This window comes from Clupea harengus, chromosome 5 (assembly GCF_900700415.2).
Source record: "Clupea harengus chromosome 5, Ch_v2.0.2, whole genome shotgun sequence".
NCBI lineage: Eukaryota > Metazoa > Chordata > Actinopteri > Clupeiformes > Clupeidae > Clupea > Clupea harengus.
Window position 1 is genome coordinate 30,977,938 of NC_045156.1, and position 23,153 is coordinate 31,001,090.

At 41.1% G+C, this 23,153-nt stretch overlaps 1 protein-coding gene across 2 annotated transcripts in view; it reads left to right on the top strand.

Annotated features, from left to right (window-relative positions):
• LOC105913228 (metabotropic glutamate receptor 7) overlaps nucleotides 1–23,153 on the top strand; it is a 146,925-nt gene that overhangs the window by 100,287 nt on the left and 23,485 nt on the right. For both annotated transcript variants that reach the window (XM_031568542.2, XM_031568541.2), the window contains exons 6-8: nucleotides 8,107–8,307; nucleotides 10,589–10,728; nucleotides 20,311–21,246. In XM_031568542.2, coding sequence (XP_031424402.1) covers nucleotides 8,107–8,307; nucleotides 10,589–10,728; nucleotides 20,311–21,246 — 1,277 coding nt within the window. The remainder of the gene's footprint in view (nucleotides 1–8,106; nucleotides 8,308–10,588; nucleotides 10,729–20,310; nucleotides 21,247–23,153) is intronic.

A 23,153-nucleotide genomic window follows, 5' to 3' on the forward strand; every position in this document is an offset into this window, starting at 1 on the left:
TGATTTGATTTGATTTGATAGTTTTGGGGGGGATGTTCCCCGTCAGCCAGGTGCGCCCCCTGTGTGACAGCAGCAGGCTTTCTGCAGGTCAGTTGATGTCATTTGGGGAGTAATGGAGGATCCGTGCTGCTCGTGACAGTTGGCAGTGACAGGAACCGTCTCTCGAGGACATTTTGCTTTTGTGGATCAGTCTCTCTCTCCCCTCAGACATCAGTGTGAGGTGTGTGAAGCTCATTTACACACACGGCAGCAGACAGACAGGAGACGGGACAAGAGTGTCAGCTATTAGGAGGAGAGTGCTTTAGGGTGATGGCGGTCCATCCAGAACTAGTGACAGAGGAAATATCAGTTTCTTCATAGAGAGCACTGGCAATAGAGGAGAGGTTGTGTGTGTGTGTGTGTGTGTGTGTATGCATTTCTTTTTATTGAAAAGTTAATTGGGTCGAAGAGGAAAGCATTTTACTGCTCAAAGACCATAATCCTTAAAAAACTGTGTGAAAAAGGGAGAGAGAGAGAGAGTTAATGTGCATGTATTTATGACTGATACTTCCAAGAGGCCGATATAACCACATGAGGTAGTGAAACCCTTGATGGGAGATCTGTGTCTTTTGTGTGTGTCTGTGCGAGTGTCTGTCAGTATTTAGGATAAGAAACGGTTGGACTGAATTTGAATGAATCAGGCTGAGTTTCGACAACTAACTGTCTGATTCAAAGGTAGCTACTGACCAATTTCACAATCCTAATCTTGGTTTGCCTCGCTTGTAGAATTTGTATTTTTCTGGAGTGGGTGGGTCAAACCTCTGAATGGGTGGCCTCAGAGGGGGTAGTAGGGCTTGACCCTGCAGCTCTGATGTCTGGGAGTAGCATGTCTCCATATTCAACCATGTACCTTCTGCTGATGCTCAACCAGGACCATTCAGGTGAATGTTTTTTTTTTTTTCAGCTGACAACTATTTCGATTGTTTGAAATACTCCGGACTCATTGAAGTGGAATTTATAATAATAATAATAATAATAATAACAAAACTTTATTTATATAGCACCTTTCATGCAAAAGAATGCAGCTCAAAGTGCTTTACAGCAAATACATAATATGCACAAAGAAATTACATGCACATAAAAATAGACATCAAAGAAACATAACTCAGATATAGTGCAAAAAAAATAAAATTATAATTATAATTATAGATATATATTTAATCTAACCCCTTAATATCACCAGTAGAGATTTAAATTAAATTAAATTAAATTAAATTAAATTAAAAGTATTTATATATATATATATATATAGTGCGAAGTGGTAGCTAGTTAAAGGCTAATGTGAAGAGGTACGTTTTTAGTTTTCTTTTAAAGATGTTAAGCGAGCTGGCTTCCCTGATGTCTATAGGCAGTATGTTCCATAGCACTTATGCCATCACAGACTACTCAATGACCTGTGAACCAAACCTACTCAATAACCAAAGTCAACAGACTCAATGGTGCTGTCAGTCAATTGTAAATCAGGGCTAAAACAGGGATAGAAGTCACATAGTCTGTGGCCAGTTTAGTAAAAGGATTAGACAAGCACATAAGCATCAGAATGGATTTTTAGCAGCCTGTTATTTTCATGTCAGGGTGAAAGACAATGAACTGTAAATGCACTGAATGATTTTCCAAATTGCAGTTAAGTCCTAATTATGTTCATTGTTAGTATTACAAGCTAAAGTATAATCACCTTGTCATTGAAGCTAAACTAAGTGTAAAAGGAAAATGGTGGCAGGATACCCTCAGTATGTTGTAGCCATTAGCATTCTACAGCTCCCATATACAATTTGAATATAGTAATACCCTTTTGGTATTTGTTGGTAATCTCAACAACATATGTCAGTCTTGGTGGTGTAAATGCTATGACAAAGCTCAGAGGAAATATCTTTGGGAGAAAAGCTCCAAGTGGTTAGCACAAAGACCTTCCTTGACACTGTCACTTTCATCCTTGTCCTTATACAAGGATGATGTGCTTTTAATGTTCTGAAACAAAACATTGGTTGATTATTTGATCATCTAATCAAGAACGTCTAAAATACTCAGATATGCATATATGTTAGTGGCTCCTGATTTGTAATTTCAATAAGTGAAAACAGTACAAAGTATAATCTTCTCTCAGGAATAGATTAAACATATGCCAGAGGAGTCGAGCATATTTGATTGCAGCATTCAACGATTTTCTATCATAAATGTCACACACACCACAGAAAATCGACACAAATTCAGATTCCTTTGCCCAGAAAATGGCTTTTAATTTGTGGAGGCAGCCAAACGAGGGGGAGGATGAGGAGGAGGAGGAGGAGGAGGAAGTCAAACTCTCTCTCCTGCCTTTGACCTCATTCTGTTGGTGCCAATCGCAGCACATTCATCTATGTGTCATAACTGCATGCTGTGTTTATCTTTGTTTCACAGGCATGTAGATCATTTCTATTTTCAATGAGGAGATGAGGAGAAACAGACAAACAAGGAGAATGGCTGTGACAAGCATTTCCCAGCAAGTTTACCAATAAGCAGAAAATAGTACGACTTGTTTTGTGTCACAGAAATAGACACCACAAACGTAAAGACAAGACTTATAAGATATGAGCTTCTCACTTTTGTGTAAATAATTTATACTTGTGTTCAATTTCTGGAAGTCAAGTAGAGAGGTAGAGAGAGAGACACACAGGGCGGGACAGAGGGGGGAGAGTGGTACAGACACATGGCAGATGAAATCCTTCTGGAATATGTTTGATGTGGAAAGGAAATAGGTTGCTTTGCTATTACTTTTTCAATTATTTTTGTCAAGAAAGGGAGGATAGATATAGTTAATAGGTCGATATGACATGGGGATGTTCTTACGCACCCTTTAGTGCCAGGAGTAAGAGCTGAGGCAAGTGCGGCTGGTAGTTTTGACATGAATTCTGTTGTAGTCTTGTCAGATAAACACTGTGAACGTGGGTTAATTACGATGTTGCACAGACTTCTAATTGCATGTTGAATGTAATTAGGTGTGGATCTGAAAGGGCAGTATTTTGAAGTAGAGCTATAAGGTGCTTAATTTCTTAGCCATATGTTAATACAAGGTCAATGATGGGGTTGGGGCAATGAGTTGGCATGTTTGACACTCATTTTCCAGAGGGATACACAAGCCATATAATGTGAAGTGCAAACATATTACAAAGCACACACACATAGACATGTACACACAGATAAATATCACAGAGAATAATAGACAAGATTAAAGAGGTATGTCTTCAAATCTTGCAGGTGCATGACTATGGAGTGATTTATAGACTAATACAAAATTCTTAAAATCTATTCTGAAACTAACAGGTAACCAGTGCAGTGATTTTAAAGGTTTACAGGTTTCTGTGACATCCATACACTTACTATATCAGCAACGCAATTTACCAAGCAATCAATAGAGCTGTAATTGAGCTGGGTGTCATCTACACAGCTATGGTAATTCATCTTGTGCCTTCTAATGAAACTACCAAGGGGTAACACGTATAGACTGAGAAGTAAGGCCCCTAAAATGGATCCTTCAGGGACCCCACAGGTCATACAAATGTTTTTTGAGCTGTGGTCCCCAAGGGTGACACAATATTCCCGGCCAGTTAGATAGGTCTGGAAGAGAAGGGCCAAGCCAATTTTCAAGTTTTTAAAAAGGATTTCATGATCTGCAGCAGTGTCAACAGCTGTGCTCAGAATCAGATCCAGAAGGGCAAGGACAGAGAGTTTTTTCAGAGTCAGCATTCATTCTGAGGTCATTTTACGACCTTGACTAACGCCGCTTCTGTGCTGTGATGGGAACGAAAGCCAGATTGGAAAATGTCAAAGGTACAGTTTGCATCTAGGAAATAATTTGACTGTTTAAAGGCTTTAGCCCAGATAGAAGGTGTGATCAAAAAGTTCAGAGACTGGAGTGAAGCAGAGTAAAGCACATGTAGCAGGCGCAAGCAAGAACGTTTGTGTAGTAAGTATTCTGTGTTACGTTGCTTTCGTGTAGTAAGTATTCTGTGTTACGTTGCTTTCGTGTAGTAAGTATTCTGTGTTACGTTGCTTTCGTGTAGTAAGTATTCTGAGTTACGTTGCGTTTGTGTAGTAAGTATTCTGAGTTACGTTGCTTTCGTGAAGTAAGTATCCTGAGTTACGTTGCTTTCGTGAAGTAAGTATTCTGCGTTACGTTGCTTTTGTGTAGTAAGTATTCTGCGTTATATTGCTTGCAACATAGGCACCTGTGTTACATGCGTTTCTGTGACCACTGCTGCATGTGCATCTGCAATTTCACCATGGACCATTGAAAGTTGAGTAGAGCGCGATCATTACATTTTATGTCAAACTCAGGAAAGCAGCAATGGAGATCCTTGAAATGCTCCAGAAAACCTGCGGCAACGAAGCAATGATCAGAATCAGAATCAGAATAGTATTTATTGCCAAGTAGGTTTACACCTACCTGGAATTTGTTCTGATGTATAGGTGCATACAGTAAACATAAAAACATACAAACACAGTAAGTCATTTACTAACAAAACAAGACAAAACATCGCGCACCAACACACCGAGGCAGCCGTCCGTGGCGCCATGAGTCAGGCGACGTGCGCTTAGTGGCCTTCGTTTTAGGGGAAGAACGTCCCTGGAGGACAAGGAGAGGTCAGAGGTCAGAGCACCACGCAGCCCACCACCAGCACAACCCCCCGACAATTGAACAAATTGTGCATCAGGATTGTCTGATCACCGTCAAGGACATTGCTGCCATCATCGTTGGGAACACTTCAGGCAATCTTCACATCATAAACAGTGCTTGAAATTACTGAGACAACTCTGTGATTAGTGAGCCTGAGAACTGAGTTTAAATACTGCCACTGATAAGTGATTAGTGAGCTTCAGAACTCAGTTTAAATACTGCCACTGATAAGTGATTAGTGAGCCTTTAGAACTGAGTTTAAATACTGCCAGTGATAAGTGATTAGTGAGCTTCAGAACTGAGTTTAAATACTGCCAGTGATAAGTGATTAGTGAGCCTTTAGAACTGAGTTTAAATACTGTCACTGATAAGCAGATCAGTCTCAGGTGCGCTGACAGTGTAACATGTGAGAGTCAGGCAAGACGTGGAGAAAACATGGCACACCACAATACAATATGACAGGCAACAAGAGAAAAAACACGGGTCAGGACAAAAAAAAAGGTAAAGTGCACTAAAACAGTTTAAAGAACAAAAAAAGGTTTTGAAAATAAACAAAAAAAAGTACAGTGCATTTGATCTGTTAAAAAGCATCTAAGAACAGGGTTTTAAGTCTAGATTTGAAACTGGCTACACTTGGAGTGCCCTTGACGTCATCAGGAAGCTGGTTCCAGAGCTGTGCACGCATAGCGGCTGAAAGCTGCTTTTCCATGTTTAGTTCTGATAGTAGATATCACCAATAGATTTCTCTGTGTGCTGCTGCAACACATCTGTGAGGTATTCTGGTCCTGCCCCCATTTACTGCTTTCTAAAAGAAGCAGCAGTGCTTTCATGAACGTGGATGTGGATGTGGTACATTCTTGTGGGGGATGAATTCACATGTCTTGCAAACTACTCAGGAAGTATATGAAAAACACGAATATTCTTCACAGCTCATCTGAAGTTCCCTGAAACAGGTCAAAGGAACAGCATTAATATTGGGACTTGCTCTCCAAGATAAGAGTAAGCCACATTCTTATGAAACATGGAAGCTAATCTCTCCCAGTATTATGTTAATGAATATCGCTTTCCTCTCTCTGCCGAGAGATGAATGGGAGATTATGTTAGGGTGTGATAAATGCCGTGATCGATGACTAGCGTTTGAGGGCATAACAGCATACACAACTGTTGTGGGTGTACAGCTGGTGAGTTATCAGGTTGGGAATGAAGGCAAAGCACCTGCAATCTGAAGCTGTTGAAGAACATACCACTTTGGTAGAGCTCAAATGGTCCTGACTTCCACCTTAGTACGGTCCCATGCCGCTGGACGCTGGATAAAAAGGCTTATTGGGGCCAAAGCAAGTGGAGGCGATGTTACTGGATGTTACTCTACGCAGACTCAACGCAAGTGGAGGCGATGTTACTGGATGTTACTCTATGCAGACTCAACGCAAGTGCATGCTGGGGGCCCGAATTTCATTGATGGGCAACGGGCAACAAGCAAAGCAAAGTCTGCATGAGCTAAGGCTAATTTAATAACTTGGCAAAATCATTTTGCTAATTTAATACCATGAGCAAGATCCTAAGAGCAGACAGGGGTGGGTCAGCACAATGCTCCCACACGCCACACCAAAGATTTAGTTCATGCGCAACACACTTTGCTAGTTACCTGTCAATGGAATTAGGGCCCCTATACATTTTGAACAATGCATTTGAACACTGATTATACTGATACTAATAGGGGTGGGGGCCTCATTTGACTGTGTAGGATATAGGATATATCTCTATATTACTGGACATTTAAATATTTTTGTATTGAAAATGTGTGTGGGTGCTGTTGTTGTGTGTGTCTATCAATGAGTGACAGCAGGAGATCTACTTTCTCACTTTGAGAACATGGATACGTACTGATTTGGATTTGATTTTGGACCTTTAGTTAGGTTCACTAAGCAGGGCAGGCCTAGACTTTTGTGCAATGGTCTGCCCATGTGTGGTCTCACACACCCTTAAACTGCCCAGTGTAGTCCTGTACAGAAAACCTCTTGAAAGGGTGAAGGATGAAAATGTCTAGAAAATCAAAAATAGCTTTTTAGAACCTCGACGACACAATACATTTTCATTTCATGACAAATTGCTAGCAGATATACTCCAGATGCTGCTGATTTCACCACAGATGCTGGTGAAACATACGGTCAACTTGTGACCATGTATTGAAGTGGCAGGTGCCGATTCATGGAGTCAGGAAAGCGTGGGCTGTGTTTAGACGAGTATGTGTTTGAGTATGAGTATGAGGGTGTGTTGGAGTATGTGTTTGAGTATGTGTTTGAGTATGTGTTTGAGTATGAGTATGAGGGTGTGTTTGAGTATGTGTTTGAGTATGAGTATGTGTTTGAGTATGAGGGTGTGGTTGAGTATGTGTTTGAGTATGTGTTTGAGTATGTGTTTGAGTATGTGTATGTGTTTGAGTATGAGTATGAGTTTGAGTATGTGTTTGAGTATGTGTTTGAGGGTGTGTGTGTGTGTGTTTGAGTATGTGTTTGAGTATGAGTGTGTGTTTGAGTATGAGTGTGTGTTTGAGTATGTGTTTGAGGGTGTGTTTGAGTATGAGTATGAGTATGAGTGTGTGTTTGAGTATGTGTTTGAGTATGTGTATGTGTTTGAGTATGAGTATGAGTTTGAGTATGTGTTTGAGTATGTGTTTGAGGGTGTGTGTGTGTGTGTTTGAGTATGTGTTTGAGTATGAGTGTGTGTTTGAGTATGAGTGTGTGTTTGAGTATGTGTTTGAGGGTGTGTTTGAGTATGAGTATGAGTATGAGTGTGTGTTTGAGTATGTGTTTGAGTATGTGTATGTGTTTGAGTATGAGTATGAGGGTGTGTTTGAGTATGTGTATGAGTATGAGTGTGTGTTTGAGTATGAATATGAGGGTGTGTTTGAGTATGAGTATGTGTTTGAGTATGTGTTTGAGTATGAGTATGTGTTTGAGTATGAGTATGAGTGTGTGTGCGTGTGTGTGTGTGTGTGTGTGTGTGTGTGTGTGTGTGTGTGTGTGTGTGCGTGTTTGAGTATGAGTATGAGGGTGTGGCTCATGATTCTTGCTGCACCAAAAAGGATCGCTCAAGAGACCCATATTGATGCTAGATGATTACGGTGTGGTATTTGCACAAGAGCTGTGTGTGTTTATTTTTTATTTTTACAAGAAAAGTTAGTAAAGATAATTTAATGTAATTATTTTCCCATCCCATAACTATCTATTTGGGTTTGAATTAGAGTATTCTATGATATACAGCTGTCTTTAGAAACATATTTTTCTATTGTGCCACATATATCATAAGTTAAAATCCCAAGTCATCTCAACCACCATAAAAAATACAATTTGTGGGGAGAAATATAGCCAAAGCTATTTTTAACTTGTCCCTCTCTTCTCTTCTCTCCATAGGTCAAGAACGAATAGGGTCAGACTCTAAGTATGAACAGGAGGGCAAAGTTCAGTTTGTGATTGATGCCGTGTATTCAATGGCCCATGCCCTGCACACCATGCAGAAGGATCTCTGTCCTGACACGTCAGGGATTTGTCCAGAAATGGATGTTGCTGGAGGGAAGAAACTGCTCAAATACATCCGCAGTGTCAGCTTCAATGGTGAGTTGCCAACATTTATTCATGTGTTAACCATTAACACATAACTTGTATATTTATTTAGCATTGTTGATCATTTATTAGGCCCGTATTTGCCAAGCTCTTATGTCCTTTATTCTTGGAACATCCTTAATTACCAACTAGTTGGTGTCAACCTAAGCTCACTGATATATAATGAGAATAAAAATAGAAAGTGTCCTCCTAATACACTGTATGAATATGTTACTTATAGGGACAGAATAATTGTACAATAGGTATTCCTACTGACAAACACTGTTTCATTGCTCAATGGTAATGGTACTCACCCAGGCTGCTAGTGGTGACTGAGGCAGTAATGGTACTCACCCAGGCTGCTAGGCAGTAATGGTACTCACACAGGCTGCTAGGCAGTAATGGTACTCACCCAGGCTGCTAGGCAGTAATGGTACTCACACAGGCTGCTAGGCAGTAATGGTACTCACACAGGCTGCTAGTGGTGACTGGGGGGGGGGGGGGGCAGTAATGGTACTGGTCCTCACCCAGGCTGCTAGTGGTGACTGGGAGAAAGGGCCCCGGTTCTAAAGTGGAAACTTGCTCAAGGGCAATGAGTGCACTTCAATCAGTGATGCCTACATAGTATATCATTACTGACCCAACATACGTTCCCATAATGGCCCACTAGGACTACAGACACATTCACCCTTAATAAACTGTAAATATCTCATTATTCCTTTAAAAACAGGTTCCTTGTTCTAACGTGAAGGCTGATCGTTTTCTAATGACAGCATAGAAAGGATGTAATCCATGTGTGAGAAAAAATCAATTACAAGACCATTTCTCAGAACATAGAACATGTGTCCAAAGTGCCCTCACACACCCCTCGAAAATAACCATCTTGTGTTTCCCACAAGACTGAGAGCTTTTCTAAAGCCTTAAGTCTCCATCAGGCTCTGACAGATGTCTCTGTCATGTGAGACTACAAGGTGGACTTGTTGGCAAAGTTTGTTTGTTGGTAAAGTAAAGTTTGCAAATAGGAATACCTATTCTACAACTATTCTGCCACTATAAGTGACATATTTAGACAGTATATTAAATGCAACAATCTTTATTTTGATCCTTTGCTATATATCAGTAACCTTAGGTTAAGACCAGCTAGTTCGTTATTAAGGATGTGAGAAATTGGTGTATACTGGCCTGATAAATGATTAATGGTGCTTAATGCAGACCTTATTGGGCACCAATACAGACACCAAATAGCATCCAATAGCACTATCAATAGCAAATAGTGTTACTATATATATGTGTGTGTGTGTGTGTGTGTGTGTGTGTGTGTGTGTGTGTGTGTGTGTGTGTGTGTGTTCGTGCGCGTGTCACACCTATGCTTCTTTGGCATCATGTACAGTATATATAACATGTCACTAATATCAAATCAAAACCCTTTTTGGAATGCTTGGCTGAAATCTGCTCTCAATCTGACAGCTGTAAACAACAATACAATTCACAAAAAAACAAAACATAAACAGGTATACCCTATATGTATAATAAAATACAAATCAAAATGTAATTGATACACAAGAACACACACAATAAATGCATAGCTAACGATAATCCAGGCACTCTTGTTTGAGGTTAGTGCAAATCTGATCTATCAGTGGTAGAGTGATAATAGCCTTTGGTTGAGCTTTTGGACCGTTGCACTGATGACTGAATGATTGGAACATTCTACCTGCTGATTCAGAGTGTTCCTGGTGCCTGGCTATAACACCACAATTACATCTTTGTCTTTCCATCACACCCTCCTCAAATCCTCAAAGTTGTTTTGTTCTTCTTTTAAATGTCTTCTCTCCCTTCTTGCCTTTGATTTATACAATCATCATGTCATTCTAAATTACAGGGAGATGGAGTAAATATTGAAAAGATAATATAAAATCTAATAATTTTTTTTGCAAATACTAATAATCATGCACTGTTCTCGCTTCAGGTGCTAACTATTTGAACTGTTGCCCTCAGGGAGACGCTTTAGGACCATCATAGCAAAAACAGACAGGCTGAGAAACAGCTTCTATCCCAGAGCCATCATAGCACTTAACAATGCACAAAACTGACCTGTATTTGTCTCTCTGTTGTGTTATATGTCTTGTGTTTTTATAGTGTAAATATGTATATATATATGTTCAATCTATATTTTTATTGTTTTTGTGTCTGAGAGCTGCTACCTCAATTTCGTTGTACTTGTGCAATGACAAATACATATATTCTATTCTATTCTATTCTATTCTATTCTAACTCCATTTGTACTGTGCAGGTAGTGCTGGAACATCTGTGACATTTAATCGCAATGGCGATGCTCCAGGACGATACGACCTGTTCCAGTACCAGGTCAACAATAACAGCATCCCTGGCTATAGAGTTATTGGACAATGGATGGACACGCTACAACTTAATGTGAGTACAGTGTGGATATACACCCTCAGACTCGGATTTACTGAAATACAAATATTTGTGTGAAAAAATGTGCTATATATATATATATATATATATATATATATATATATATATATATATAATGTGTGGGTGTGTGTGTTCGGGGACGGGTTGGGGTTGGGGTTCGGGTTTACCACAATGTGTCTCAATAGCAAAGAGAACAACTCATATCCATCTAACCAATATCCACCTAATCTAGCCAATAGAAAAATGGTTGAGAGGTAGATGATCCAATCGTTTGGAGAGAAAAATGTCTTTTGTAAATGCACGCGCCATGATCCACAAATATGCAGCAATTTACAAATAGTTTTTCTATCCACAAATACACTTATGTTAACATTTGAATAAATTTGTGCAAATGAATGTTTCGCTTTTTCACAATGCATGATGCACATCATTACCCAACAATTTATACATGCTACATACAGTATATAATTCATATCAGTTAAATATCAAAGTCAAAATATCACCTAGCATTCTATCTGTACATATCCCAAGCGTATCCCACCATGTATGCTTCAGTAACAGAGTGATGGTATGCCACATACTTGGTCATATTCTAGCCAAATATTGAGCCCATATATTTCAACATATGGCATAACGGCATATTCAGATAATTTACAATGACACTGTATACTATATACTATACTGCTTCAGCATTTGACTTTGCATAAAGCATATATAAAACATCTCTAGACATGATCCAGATTCATCACACATTTGAAAAAGACATCTCCAGACACTTGGGGGTTTGGCACAGTGTTACAGGGCCATTAGAAACTACTCTTCCTGTAACAGACACAAACATCACTGCAGTGTTACAGGGCCATTAGACAATACTCTTCCTGTAACAGAAACACACATCAGGGCCATTAGAAAATACTCTTCCTGTAACAGAAACACACATCAGGGCCATTAGAAAATACTCTTCATGTAACAGACACACACATCACTGCAGTGTTACAGGGCCATTAGAAACTACTCTTTATGTAACAGAAACACACATCAGGGCCATTAGATAATACTCTTCCTGTAACAGACACACACATCAGGGCCATTAGAGAATACTCTTTGTGTAATAGAAACACACATCAGGGCCATTAGAAAATACTCTTCCTGTAACAGACACACACATCAGGGCCATTAGAGAATACTCTTTGTGTAACAGAAACACACATCAGGGCCATTAGAGAACACTCTTCATGTAACAGACACACACATCACTGCTGGAGCAGCTACATGTAGGGAAGTGGGTGGAGAGATAAAAGAGATGGCAAGACATTAAAAGGCAAGCAAAAAAGTTTGCCATTAACATGGTACAAATGGACTACCGCTGCCATTGTTTCTGGAAGTTTCCAACATCACCAATTTATGTGCAAGTTGCATCAAATTACTTCTAAAAAACATCTGCCCCCTATTTAAGATGTTTTGGCAGATTTTAAAGTATTTTTAACTTGAGGTGGTATCGTTACATGGTAACCTACATAAATCCTGAATCCAATCTGCTTTAACCAGCTCCTTGTCATTTTATGAAAGACCCAAGTAAGAGAAATGAAACTATGTATATTTAACTATTTATGATGAAGTGTCCTAATTTACTGAAATTTTCAGGTGCCCTTTAAAGGGAGTACATGAAACGCATTTAAACGTATTGGCTCAGCACTAATTTATTTTGAAGCTTGAAATTGAAATGTCATTGCTCATGATTGCATTGTGGAAAAATCTGATTCTATCTTGGATTAAGCCACCATTTTCTCCATGCATGACAATGTCAATACATTTTTCATGTTGTTTTCATTCATTTTAATGAGCGGTCTACCATCGAGAGGTCTAACTACCTCACTCACTACCTCTGTCAGAAAATACATGTGCATAAAATGAGCTCATCTGGATCTTATCAAACTCCCTACATTAAAAGATGTCCAGACATTCTCAGGAATAGGTTGAGCATTTTCATATATTCTATTCTATATTCTTATATTTTCATATGTACTGTTTAGGCTGTGGTTAACATTTAACATGATTGAAATCTGAACAACAACTAATAAAGGTCCTGTGATGCTGTTATATCACTAGACAGTGAGGGGAAGATGCACTTATGTTAGAGAGCGCAGCTTAAACAGCGACTTGGCCGACTCCTGCAGCAGGCAGAATGAATGAGGTTTTAACAATGTGCAGTCTGTTAGTACATACCATGCCATGCTTTTAGGTGCACCTTGCAACGAAATGACGCCTAAAACGGGCGCTAACGTGTTAGCACATCTGCCCCAGACAGTCTATAATAGTACATGCCATCTGCTATTATGTCAGCTTTATGACAGAGAGTCGAAGTAAAGTGTGACTGGTCTGTACTGCCCATTTACGCTCTTAGATACATTCTTTCCACAATCATCTTATTCATTTATGGGAATGAATCTTGTGATTTATATTCTAATTGCACTATTATTTTTCAGAGAATACTGCCACGTGTTTCTGCACATTTGTAATACAGCATATTAAAGAATAATGTTTGCACATAATATTCAGATTGATGAAATATATTTAGCACCTATATTTTTTTAAATAACGTTTAAGTCTTAAAAAAGTTTACATTTAATTTGGAAAAAATTGGGGCAGTCCAAATTGACATCTGAGTCCTCTATTGGTGTTCTATTATAAATGCTATGGATATGTCTTCAATATTATATCCTAATTTTGACATTAAATCAGAATTAGTACGTCCAAGTTGGTTTAGGTGATAATATCAGCTTGTCATCTCTTCTACGTTCGTTCCCTTTGTCTCTCATGTTTGACTCTCATTTACTACACCAACCAAAACCATAGTTAACACCAAAATCAGCAAACAAAGTCAAGCTGATGGATGTGACAGCCCTACAACAATTAGTAGAACTGCATGCAAATTGCATCTTCAAAGCAGTAGGGATGTGTTCACGGAGATGCACATTATCATGAACAGGCTTCTCTACAAAATACTACCCTTCTCACCACATCATCATTAACAGGGTTCTAAATACTACCCTTCTCACCACATCATCATTAACAGGGTTCTCTACTAAATACTACCCTTCTCACCACATTCTCATTAACAGGGTTCTAAATACTACCCTTCTTGACACATTCTCATTAACAGGGTTCTCTAGTCAATACTACCCTTCCATTATCATTAACAGGGTTCTTTACTAAACACTACCCTTCTCACCAGATTATCATGAACAGGCTTCTCTACAAAATACTACCCTTCTCACCACATTATCATTAACAGGGTTCTTTACTAAACACTACCCTTCTCACCACATCATGGCAAATGCATGTCAGTAGTCTTCATCTCAGACAGACATCCATACAAAGTAGGTGAGGCACAAGATGGCTGCTGCAGATACAGCTGCTTTTGTCTGCCATGAATGTGGAACAAATGGCAAAAGGTGTTGCGCTTTAAGCTTAAGAGATGTATCTTGCTCAGTATCCATAGCAACCTGAGCAATAAGCTCTTAGCTGTTTCTATGTTAATTATAAAGAAAGATAGACCCCAAAAGCATGAATTATGAACTGCAGCTTAATCTCTTGCAAATAAAAAAAAAAAAAATCAGTTAATGGGCATATATTAATTTATCTCATCAGATCGTGCCTACTGGCAGGGCAACTAATATTCTTCCTCCTTACAGAGTGAGAGAATGTTATCTTACAAGGTTGGGTTCATATATCCACAGAGATTGTGAAATCCTACTGATTCCGTAGTGTGTCCAGAAAGGTGTCGTCACTGGTCAAGATGCTGTGTTCTAGCAGATTGCCCAGGTTATTGAGGTTGGGAATAAGCTAATACCCAGGAAGTAGGATTTAATTCTTGGTATCTTAGCAACTGCTTGACTGCCTGAAGATTTTGCACAGTGCTTCATAGCCATAATAATACCCTTGATAAGACTAGGGACCTTGAGCTCATTGTTCATTCTCAATTCAGAATATTAATTCTTTTATTTGTGAATTCAGTAATTAAGACTTGCCTCATATGAGGAAGAGAGAGAGAGAGAGAAGAGAGAGAGAGAGGAGAGAGGAGAGAGAGGAGAGAGAGAGAGAGAGAGAAGAGAGAGAGAGAGAGACAGAGAGAGAAAAGAGAGAGAGGAGAGAGGAGAGAGAGGAGAGAGAGAGAGAGGAGAGAGAGGAGAGAGAGAGAGAGAGAGAGAGAAGAGAGAGAGAGAGAGAGAGAGACAGAGAGAGAAAGAGAGAGAGAGAGAGAGAGAGAGAGAGAGAGAGAGGAATTACTGGATTTCCATGAGCAACAATGTGGGCAATGTTTCCTTTCATGTCAAATGGGCAGAGAGCTGACGTCATGTAAAAGATTAAATGATTGTGGAAATGGTTGCTAACTGTGAGCTAAATGCTAAGGCTGTAGCCATAGGCTGCCCCAGGGTGATACAAGAGGCTGCATGCATAATGACACCAAATGAGGGCTCTCCCACACCATCCGCATAAACAGTACACAACTCTCCATCTCTCTTTCTCTAATATTGACTTCAACTTACACCTGCACTTTACATATACTTATCATACCTACACTTCTAACTTCAATTGCTGCTATTCTTGTTCCAATTACTGTTCATATTGCATATCCATTTCTTACTGTTCATATTGCATATCTATTTCTTACTGTACATATCTATTTATTCACTTATTACACTTTACATATGCACATACTCTGCACTTTTATTGCTATTTTGCACTTCTGGTTGGATGCTAAACTGCATTCCGTTGACTCAGTTCTTGTACTCTGTGCAATGACAATAAAGTTGAATCTAATCTAATCTAATCTAATCTAAAAAAAAAAAACCCAATGTCTTTTGGTGGATGAATATACAAAAAGGGAATGTCCACGAATATGATTACCGTCAGCCTATAGTTTTTTCATTTTCTTTTACTGTGAGTTTTTTTTCTGATACAGTGAGTTTCTGACTCTTAACAGTGGCTATCTGAACTGAGTTACCTACTGTAGTGTGTAAGTCAAACCCGTTAGCTTAGTGGGGTACGTCAAACTAAAAATAGACCTAAGCCGGGACCCGCTTCCATTCCCAAACCCACCTGTCTAGATCTGCCTGGGTCTTGTTTATTTTCCTTATTTGTGCTACATTTCAGCTCATTCGTTTGTTTTGTCGGATAAATCAGCAGGATCAGCAGCAGGATCAGCAGCAGCAGCACTTCGCGCTTTTCAGCCGCGATTGCAAAAAGCAGCAGCTTAAAGAAGATTTAGGACATGAAGGCCAAACACATCACCATGTCATGATAAACAAACATTAAAGCAGCAGTAAGAAGTGTTGGTATAAACTAGTGAGCTAACAACCTAAGCATCATGTAAAAAACCTTGTAAAACACCAACAACAGCTCAGCTGGCACTGATAAAAGGCACTGATAAAAAATCTAGTTGGGGGTCATTGTGCTGTGAAAGCTTTTCTTCCATTTTCACGGATATTTTACAATATTGCATAGAACAGTCTGGGCGGCGGGTGGGAAGAGGAAGTGTGTTTATCTCTTTGACACATGACCATATACCAGCAAAATGAATTTGAAGATGATACCCAAAACTGGTTGCTTACAAGCACATACCTCGAAAAGCAACACATTGTTGGGAACAACATTTTTTTGCAAACAAAACAAAAAGATTTTTGCAAAACAGACATTCTTCCTCCAATAGAGTTAAATGTTGATGGAATAAATAATTTAGTTCACAATCTTATTTGAATCTTAGCATTAAAAACAAGGTCAGCTGCTGAGAGACACTAGACTACTGAGGCGATGGTGAAATCTGCACAGAAAGCATACTATGAATTAGACCAGTGGTTCTCAAACTAGGGGTCGGGACCCCAAGTGGGGTCGCCAAACGTTTTTTGGGGGTCGCCAAATGATCTTGCTGCCCTGTGCATCAACATATTAGGCTTTGACATGCTGTATCAGAAATGGTGTTTTCTACATCAGGGTGGATAATGAAAACTAATATTGTCTCAGCAAGCAGTCTCATCATTCAAGATGAAACTGAATTTAGACCTATAATATCCTGTCAAAATGTGTGGGGGTCGCGAGACTTGGCAAATGGATTTCATGTGGTCCCTGGACAAAAAGTTTGAGAACCACTGAATTAGACCATTGTCTGTCAGGAGACATCGAGCTCTCAGTAGTGACATCACTGATACAGTACTTTCAATAATTCAGAACAGCAGTCCTGTCTGTGTGATTCATATTTGCTGTTCAATGTAAATAATTGATTGTGTTCCGACGGTGGCTTCTGGGTTATTAACGTTATGACAAGTCAATATCCTGATCTTGTATTGTGGCATATGTAGTGCTTAAGCCCTAACAGGATTATAACAGGGAGTTGCCTCAACTTTCTTCTCTCTATTCACTTCATTTCAAAAGCACTTTGAGCTGCATTCTTTTGCATGAAAGGTGCTATATAAATAAAGTTTTATTATTATTATTATTATTATTATTATTATTATTATTATTATTATTATTCAGTAAACCACAGACTACAGTGTCCAGTGTTCCTGTTACTTGTATGGATTGAGTTTAGTGATGCGTTTATTTTACACCATTTGGTTGATCACAGCACCTAAAATGGACTGAGTAAGAGGAAAGACACAAGGGCACTGGAGACAGACACACACACACACACGCACGCACGCACGCACGCACGCACGCACGCACGCACGCACGCACGCACGCACGCACGCACGCACACACACACACACATGCTCACACACACACACACACACACACACAGACACACACAGAGACACACAGAGACACACACACACACACACACACACACACACACATGCTCACACACACACACACACACACAGAGACACACAGAGACACACAGAGACACACACACACACACACACACACACACACACACACACACACAGAGACACACAGAGACACACAGAGACACACACACACACACACACAAAGAGACACTCAGAGACACACACACACACACACACACACACACACACACACCACACACACACACACACACACACACACACACACACACACACACACAGACACACACACACAGACACACACAGACACACACACACAGAGACACTCAGAGATACTCAGAGACACTCAGAGACACTCAGAGACACACACACACACACACACACACACACTCAGAGACACACAGAGACACACACACACACACACACACACACACACACACACACACAGAGACACACAGAGACACACAGAGACACACACACACACACACACACACACACACACACACACACAGAGGCACTCGGAGACACTCAGAGACACACACACACACACACACACACACACACACAGACACTCAGAGACACACACACACACACACACACACACACACACACACACACACACACACACAGAGAGACACTCAGAGACACACAGAGACACTCAGAGACACTCAGAGAGACACACACACACACACACACACACACACACACACACACACTCAGAGACACACAGAGACACTCAGAGACACACACACACACACACGCACACACACACACACACACACACACACACACACACTCAGAGACACTCAGAGACACTCAGAGACACACACACACACACACACACACACACACACACACACACACACACACAGAGACACTCAGAGACACTCAGAGACACACGCACACACACACACACACACACACACACACAGAGACACTCAGAGACACAAAGGGCACTGGAGACAGACACACACACACACACACACACACACACACACACACACACACTCAGAGACACTCAGAGACACACACACACACACACACACACACACACACACACACACAGAGACACTCAGAGACACACAGAGACACTCAGAGACACACACACACACACACACACACACACACTCAGAGACACTCAGAGACACTCAGAGACACACACACACACACACACACACACACACACACACACACACACACACACACACACACACACACACACACAGAGACACAAAGGGCACTGGAGACAGACACTCAGAAACCCAAAGGAACGTCCTCCCTTCTGTTCTTCTTCTCTCACCTCCCCTTCCCTGAAAGAATGAATAGACCTTTCAGATGGCAGATTACTGCCATGCTCAGGGTTTTTTACTCTCTCTCTGAAATGCTTTTGGCACGGACTATAGGAGCTCATGCATCATTCACTACTGTGAGTGTTTCACTATCTCCAGACCTCCAGCTAGTGCTCTGCTAGTCACACCATCACCACCACAATGGGCCTCTGAGAAGGATACCATCGGGGATTTGAATGCTATCTCATGATCAGAATTGTTCTCATCCACGGTTGATTACACACACCAAACATGCAACTTTTTAAAACCAAACTCTGAGAATCTTCTACCGTGATGGTGGCCATCTCATCTGCATGTGCACGGATTACACTACCCCACCTTTAATGTCCTCAAATTGGTTTTGAGATGTGTCTCTTTTTTTTAAAGAGCAATATTTCAGACCTGCTTGTATTTATCATGCTCATATTTGGAATGTACGAACTTGTACCTGCCAAAGACACTCACTGACGAAACCATCTAACCTGCGTTAACAAGGGTTTGAAAGGTGGGGATGGGGATCCAAAGCTTCTGTAAATTAGGGTGGGGTGAGGGGGTTGCAAGTGTTCTCTGGCATCTGTAAGCCTCTGAACTGCTTTACCAATTAAGTCCAAATCGGCGACAGTGGTACAGGAGGTAAAGAAGTCGTTTGGTAATCAGAAGGTTCGATTCCCTGTCGAAGCGCCCTTGAGCAAGACACTGAACCCCCTAATTGCTCCTGATGTGCAGTGTGCCATCAGTGTAAATGTAAAATGTGTATACATTGTGAGTCGCACATATGTAAGTCGCTTTGGATAAAAGCGTCTGCTAAATGACTAAATGTAAATGTAAATGTAAATCAGGCCTGCAGATATTAGACAACAAACAGAAACTGGGACAAGAGGCCCTACTTTAAAAGGGCAGTGAGCTCTGCGTTTGGTGCTGTGACGTCATGATCAAGCGCAAACATGGGACGGTCAAAGGGATGAACTCATGGGACACTAGAATAGTACACAGCCTTTGTGGGACAGGTCAAAGGGCAGATCAATGTGTGGACGTGTCCTTGCTGCATACGCACAAAACAATTGATATTAGGGTTTTCTACAATGCCTAAAGGTGCCCGATGCTTTGCACATGGTATGACATTCACAAATTAATTTGCCTTTGAATCAAATAGGATAAGGCCATGGCCTTGTTTGTGGCTAGCCCAGGCCCATGGTGTTTACAATGTCCTTTTTTCCGGAACTTGAACAACGTGTGTTATTTCTGTCACTATTTTGTAACACATTGTAACACATATTCAAGTAAATATAATATTTATGATTCCTGTGGTGATGTCCAGCCACCAGCCAAATGTTTTTATCATCATTCTTGTTATGAGATATTTAGCAATAGTAATATGGGCTGTATGGAAACCACACTCCTTTCACCATTCATCATTCTCTCATTTGTGTTCTCCTCTGTAGGTTGAGGACATACAGTGGCCCAACGGTGAGCAGGAGATCCCCATCTCTGTGTGCAACCTGCCGTGCAGAACGGGCGAGCGGAAGAAGATGGTGAAAGGAATGCCATGCTGCTGGCACTGCGAGCTGTGCGACGGCTACCAGTACCAGTGGGACGAGACCACCTGCAAGCTGTGCGCCTATAACATGCGGCCCAACTCCAACCGCACAGGGTGCCAACCCATCCCCATTGTCAAATTAGAGTGGCACTCTCCCTGGGCGGTCATCCCCGTCTTCCTGGCCTTGCTAGGCATCATAGCCACTATATTTGTCATGGCGACATTCGTCCGCTACAATGATACACCCATCGTTCGCGCCTCTGGACGTGAACTAAGCTACGTGCTGCTGACCGGGATCTTCCTGTGCTACATCATCACGTTCCTCATGATCGCCAAGCCCGATATGGGCGTCTGCTCCTTCCGACGTATCTTCCTAGGGCTCGGCATGTGCATCAGTTACGCTGCTCTGCTCACCAAAACCAACCGAATCTATCGCATCTTCGAGGAGGGCAAAACGACCGTGACGCCGCCGAGGCTGATCAGTCCCACCTCCCAGCTGGCCATCACCTCCAGCCTTATATCTCTGCAGCTCCTCGGGGTGTTCGTCTGGTTCGGGGTGGACCCGCCCAACGCCGTTATCGACTACGACGAGCAGAAGACCATAAACCCCGACAAGGCTCGCGGCGTCCTGAAGTGCGACATCACGGACCTGCAGATCATCTGCTCGCTCGGATACAGCATCTTGCTGATGGTGACGTGCACGGTGTATGCCATCAAGACCCGCGGCGTACCGGAGAACTTTAACGAAGCCAAGCCCATCGGTTTCACCATGTACACCACGTGCATCGTGTGGCTGGCCTTCATCCCCATATTCTTTGGCACGGCGCAGTCTGCTGAGAAGGTAAGTGCGACACACACACACACACACACACACACACACACACACACACACTCAGAGACACTCAGAGACACACACACACACACACACACACACTCAGAGACACTCAGAGACACACACACACACACACACACACACACACTCAGAGACACTCAGAGACACACACACACACACACACACTCAGAGACACTCAGAGACACTCAGGGCCTCATTTACTAACAGGATTGCGCCCATTTCAGGCGTAAAATAGCGGGTAAAGACATAAAACCGTATTTCCAAAAGAGGGGCACCTGAGTAAAAGCGCAGATTACCGCTGCTGGGAGGGTATAAGGGAAAGTGGGTGTTCGTCGCAAAGAGAATGGGAGGAGATGCGTAAAGTGCGCCTAATTGTGTATTAGTAACGAAACAAGAGGTGTTTCAGCATGACATATCAGCTGCTAAATGAAAACTATGTGCCTGCGAGAAATTTGAAAAAAAAACGAACATCAGAAATGTAATTTTTTTTTTTTCATGTTTATTTTTGATATATAATTTAATATAGGCATATACAAACTGTCCCACCAGCTAGCTGTTACCCAGAATCACCGCTCATTGTATGGTTTAAACCGTATTTTCACTTATAGTTCAAGCACACCGAGTACAGTGCACACCTTCTGCGTAGGAGTAACGGGTATCTATTCAGGAAAAGTACTTGTACCCGAAGTACACTCACTAAACTACCGGTAAGTAAATTGTAGAGACAGAGCAGCATATTCATTTCACCTTCCATGTTTATTTTGACGTTATAGCCTCTCGAGCGCAAGCTACCCCCAGTGCCATGGCAACCAAACGTCTGAACACTTCAGTTTCCCCTGTCCAGGCTACAACTCCAGTTTTCAAATGTATCCGCCTAGGGCAGCGTTTTTGAAAAGCATTGTTTTCAGTGCTGGAAAACGCCGTTTTAAAGTGAGGGGTGTTGTGTATTCCTACAAGACTATTTAACGGGATGCTACGGAGCAGTTAACCTGGCTATTAAGTATCCTGGCTATCTCTAGCTTAGGGAACCATCTTAACAGTTTGCCGTTGCCTGTGTGTGATTAACTAATATGTGTGAATATGAACTTGTGAACATAAACTTGAAACTGCACAGGCACCCTGGGGGTAACCATAGCAACCCAGAAACTCAATGTTCGCTGAAAAGATTAATTTCCCCAAATCAGCTCACCAATAAAAGACAGTCTTGAATTCAAAGTGATCACAACTTTTAGTGTGGACGGAAGGGCTAAACGGAGAAATATTTATGAGTTTCTATATTTACCCGGGTTAGTTTGCTGTAACCTCGTGAACCAAAAGCTCTAATTCTAATTCATCATCCATGGTGGAACACGCAGGCTCTTTCTTTCCTATTTTAGCGGAGCGCTAAATAACACTAATGGGCGGTGTTAGAATCAGAATCAGAATCAGAATCAGAATGGGATTTATTGCCAAGTAGGTTTACACCTACTTGGAATTTTTTCTGGTGTGAAGGTGCATACAGTAAACATAAAAACATAAAAACATAGAAACACAATAAGTACTACACATAACATAAAATCACAAATAAGTACTACACATAAGAAAAGTACTACACATAAGAACCAAAAAACACAATATATACGATACAAATATATAAACAATGAATATAAAAAAAAGTGGAAAGTAGAGTGCAAAAAGCAAAACAGGAGTGCAATGTGGATGAGCAATGTGCAATGTAATGTGTGTTAATGTAACACAGACTTAGGGTGTGGGGGTGGGATAAGAGTCCAGGTCAGGTGGGGGTCCCGGGCCTTGTTAATAAGGCCAACTGCAGCCGGGAAGAAGCTGGTTTTGTGGCGTGAGGTTTTGGTCCTGATGGACCGCATCCTCCTGCCGGAGGGAAGAACCTCAAAGAG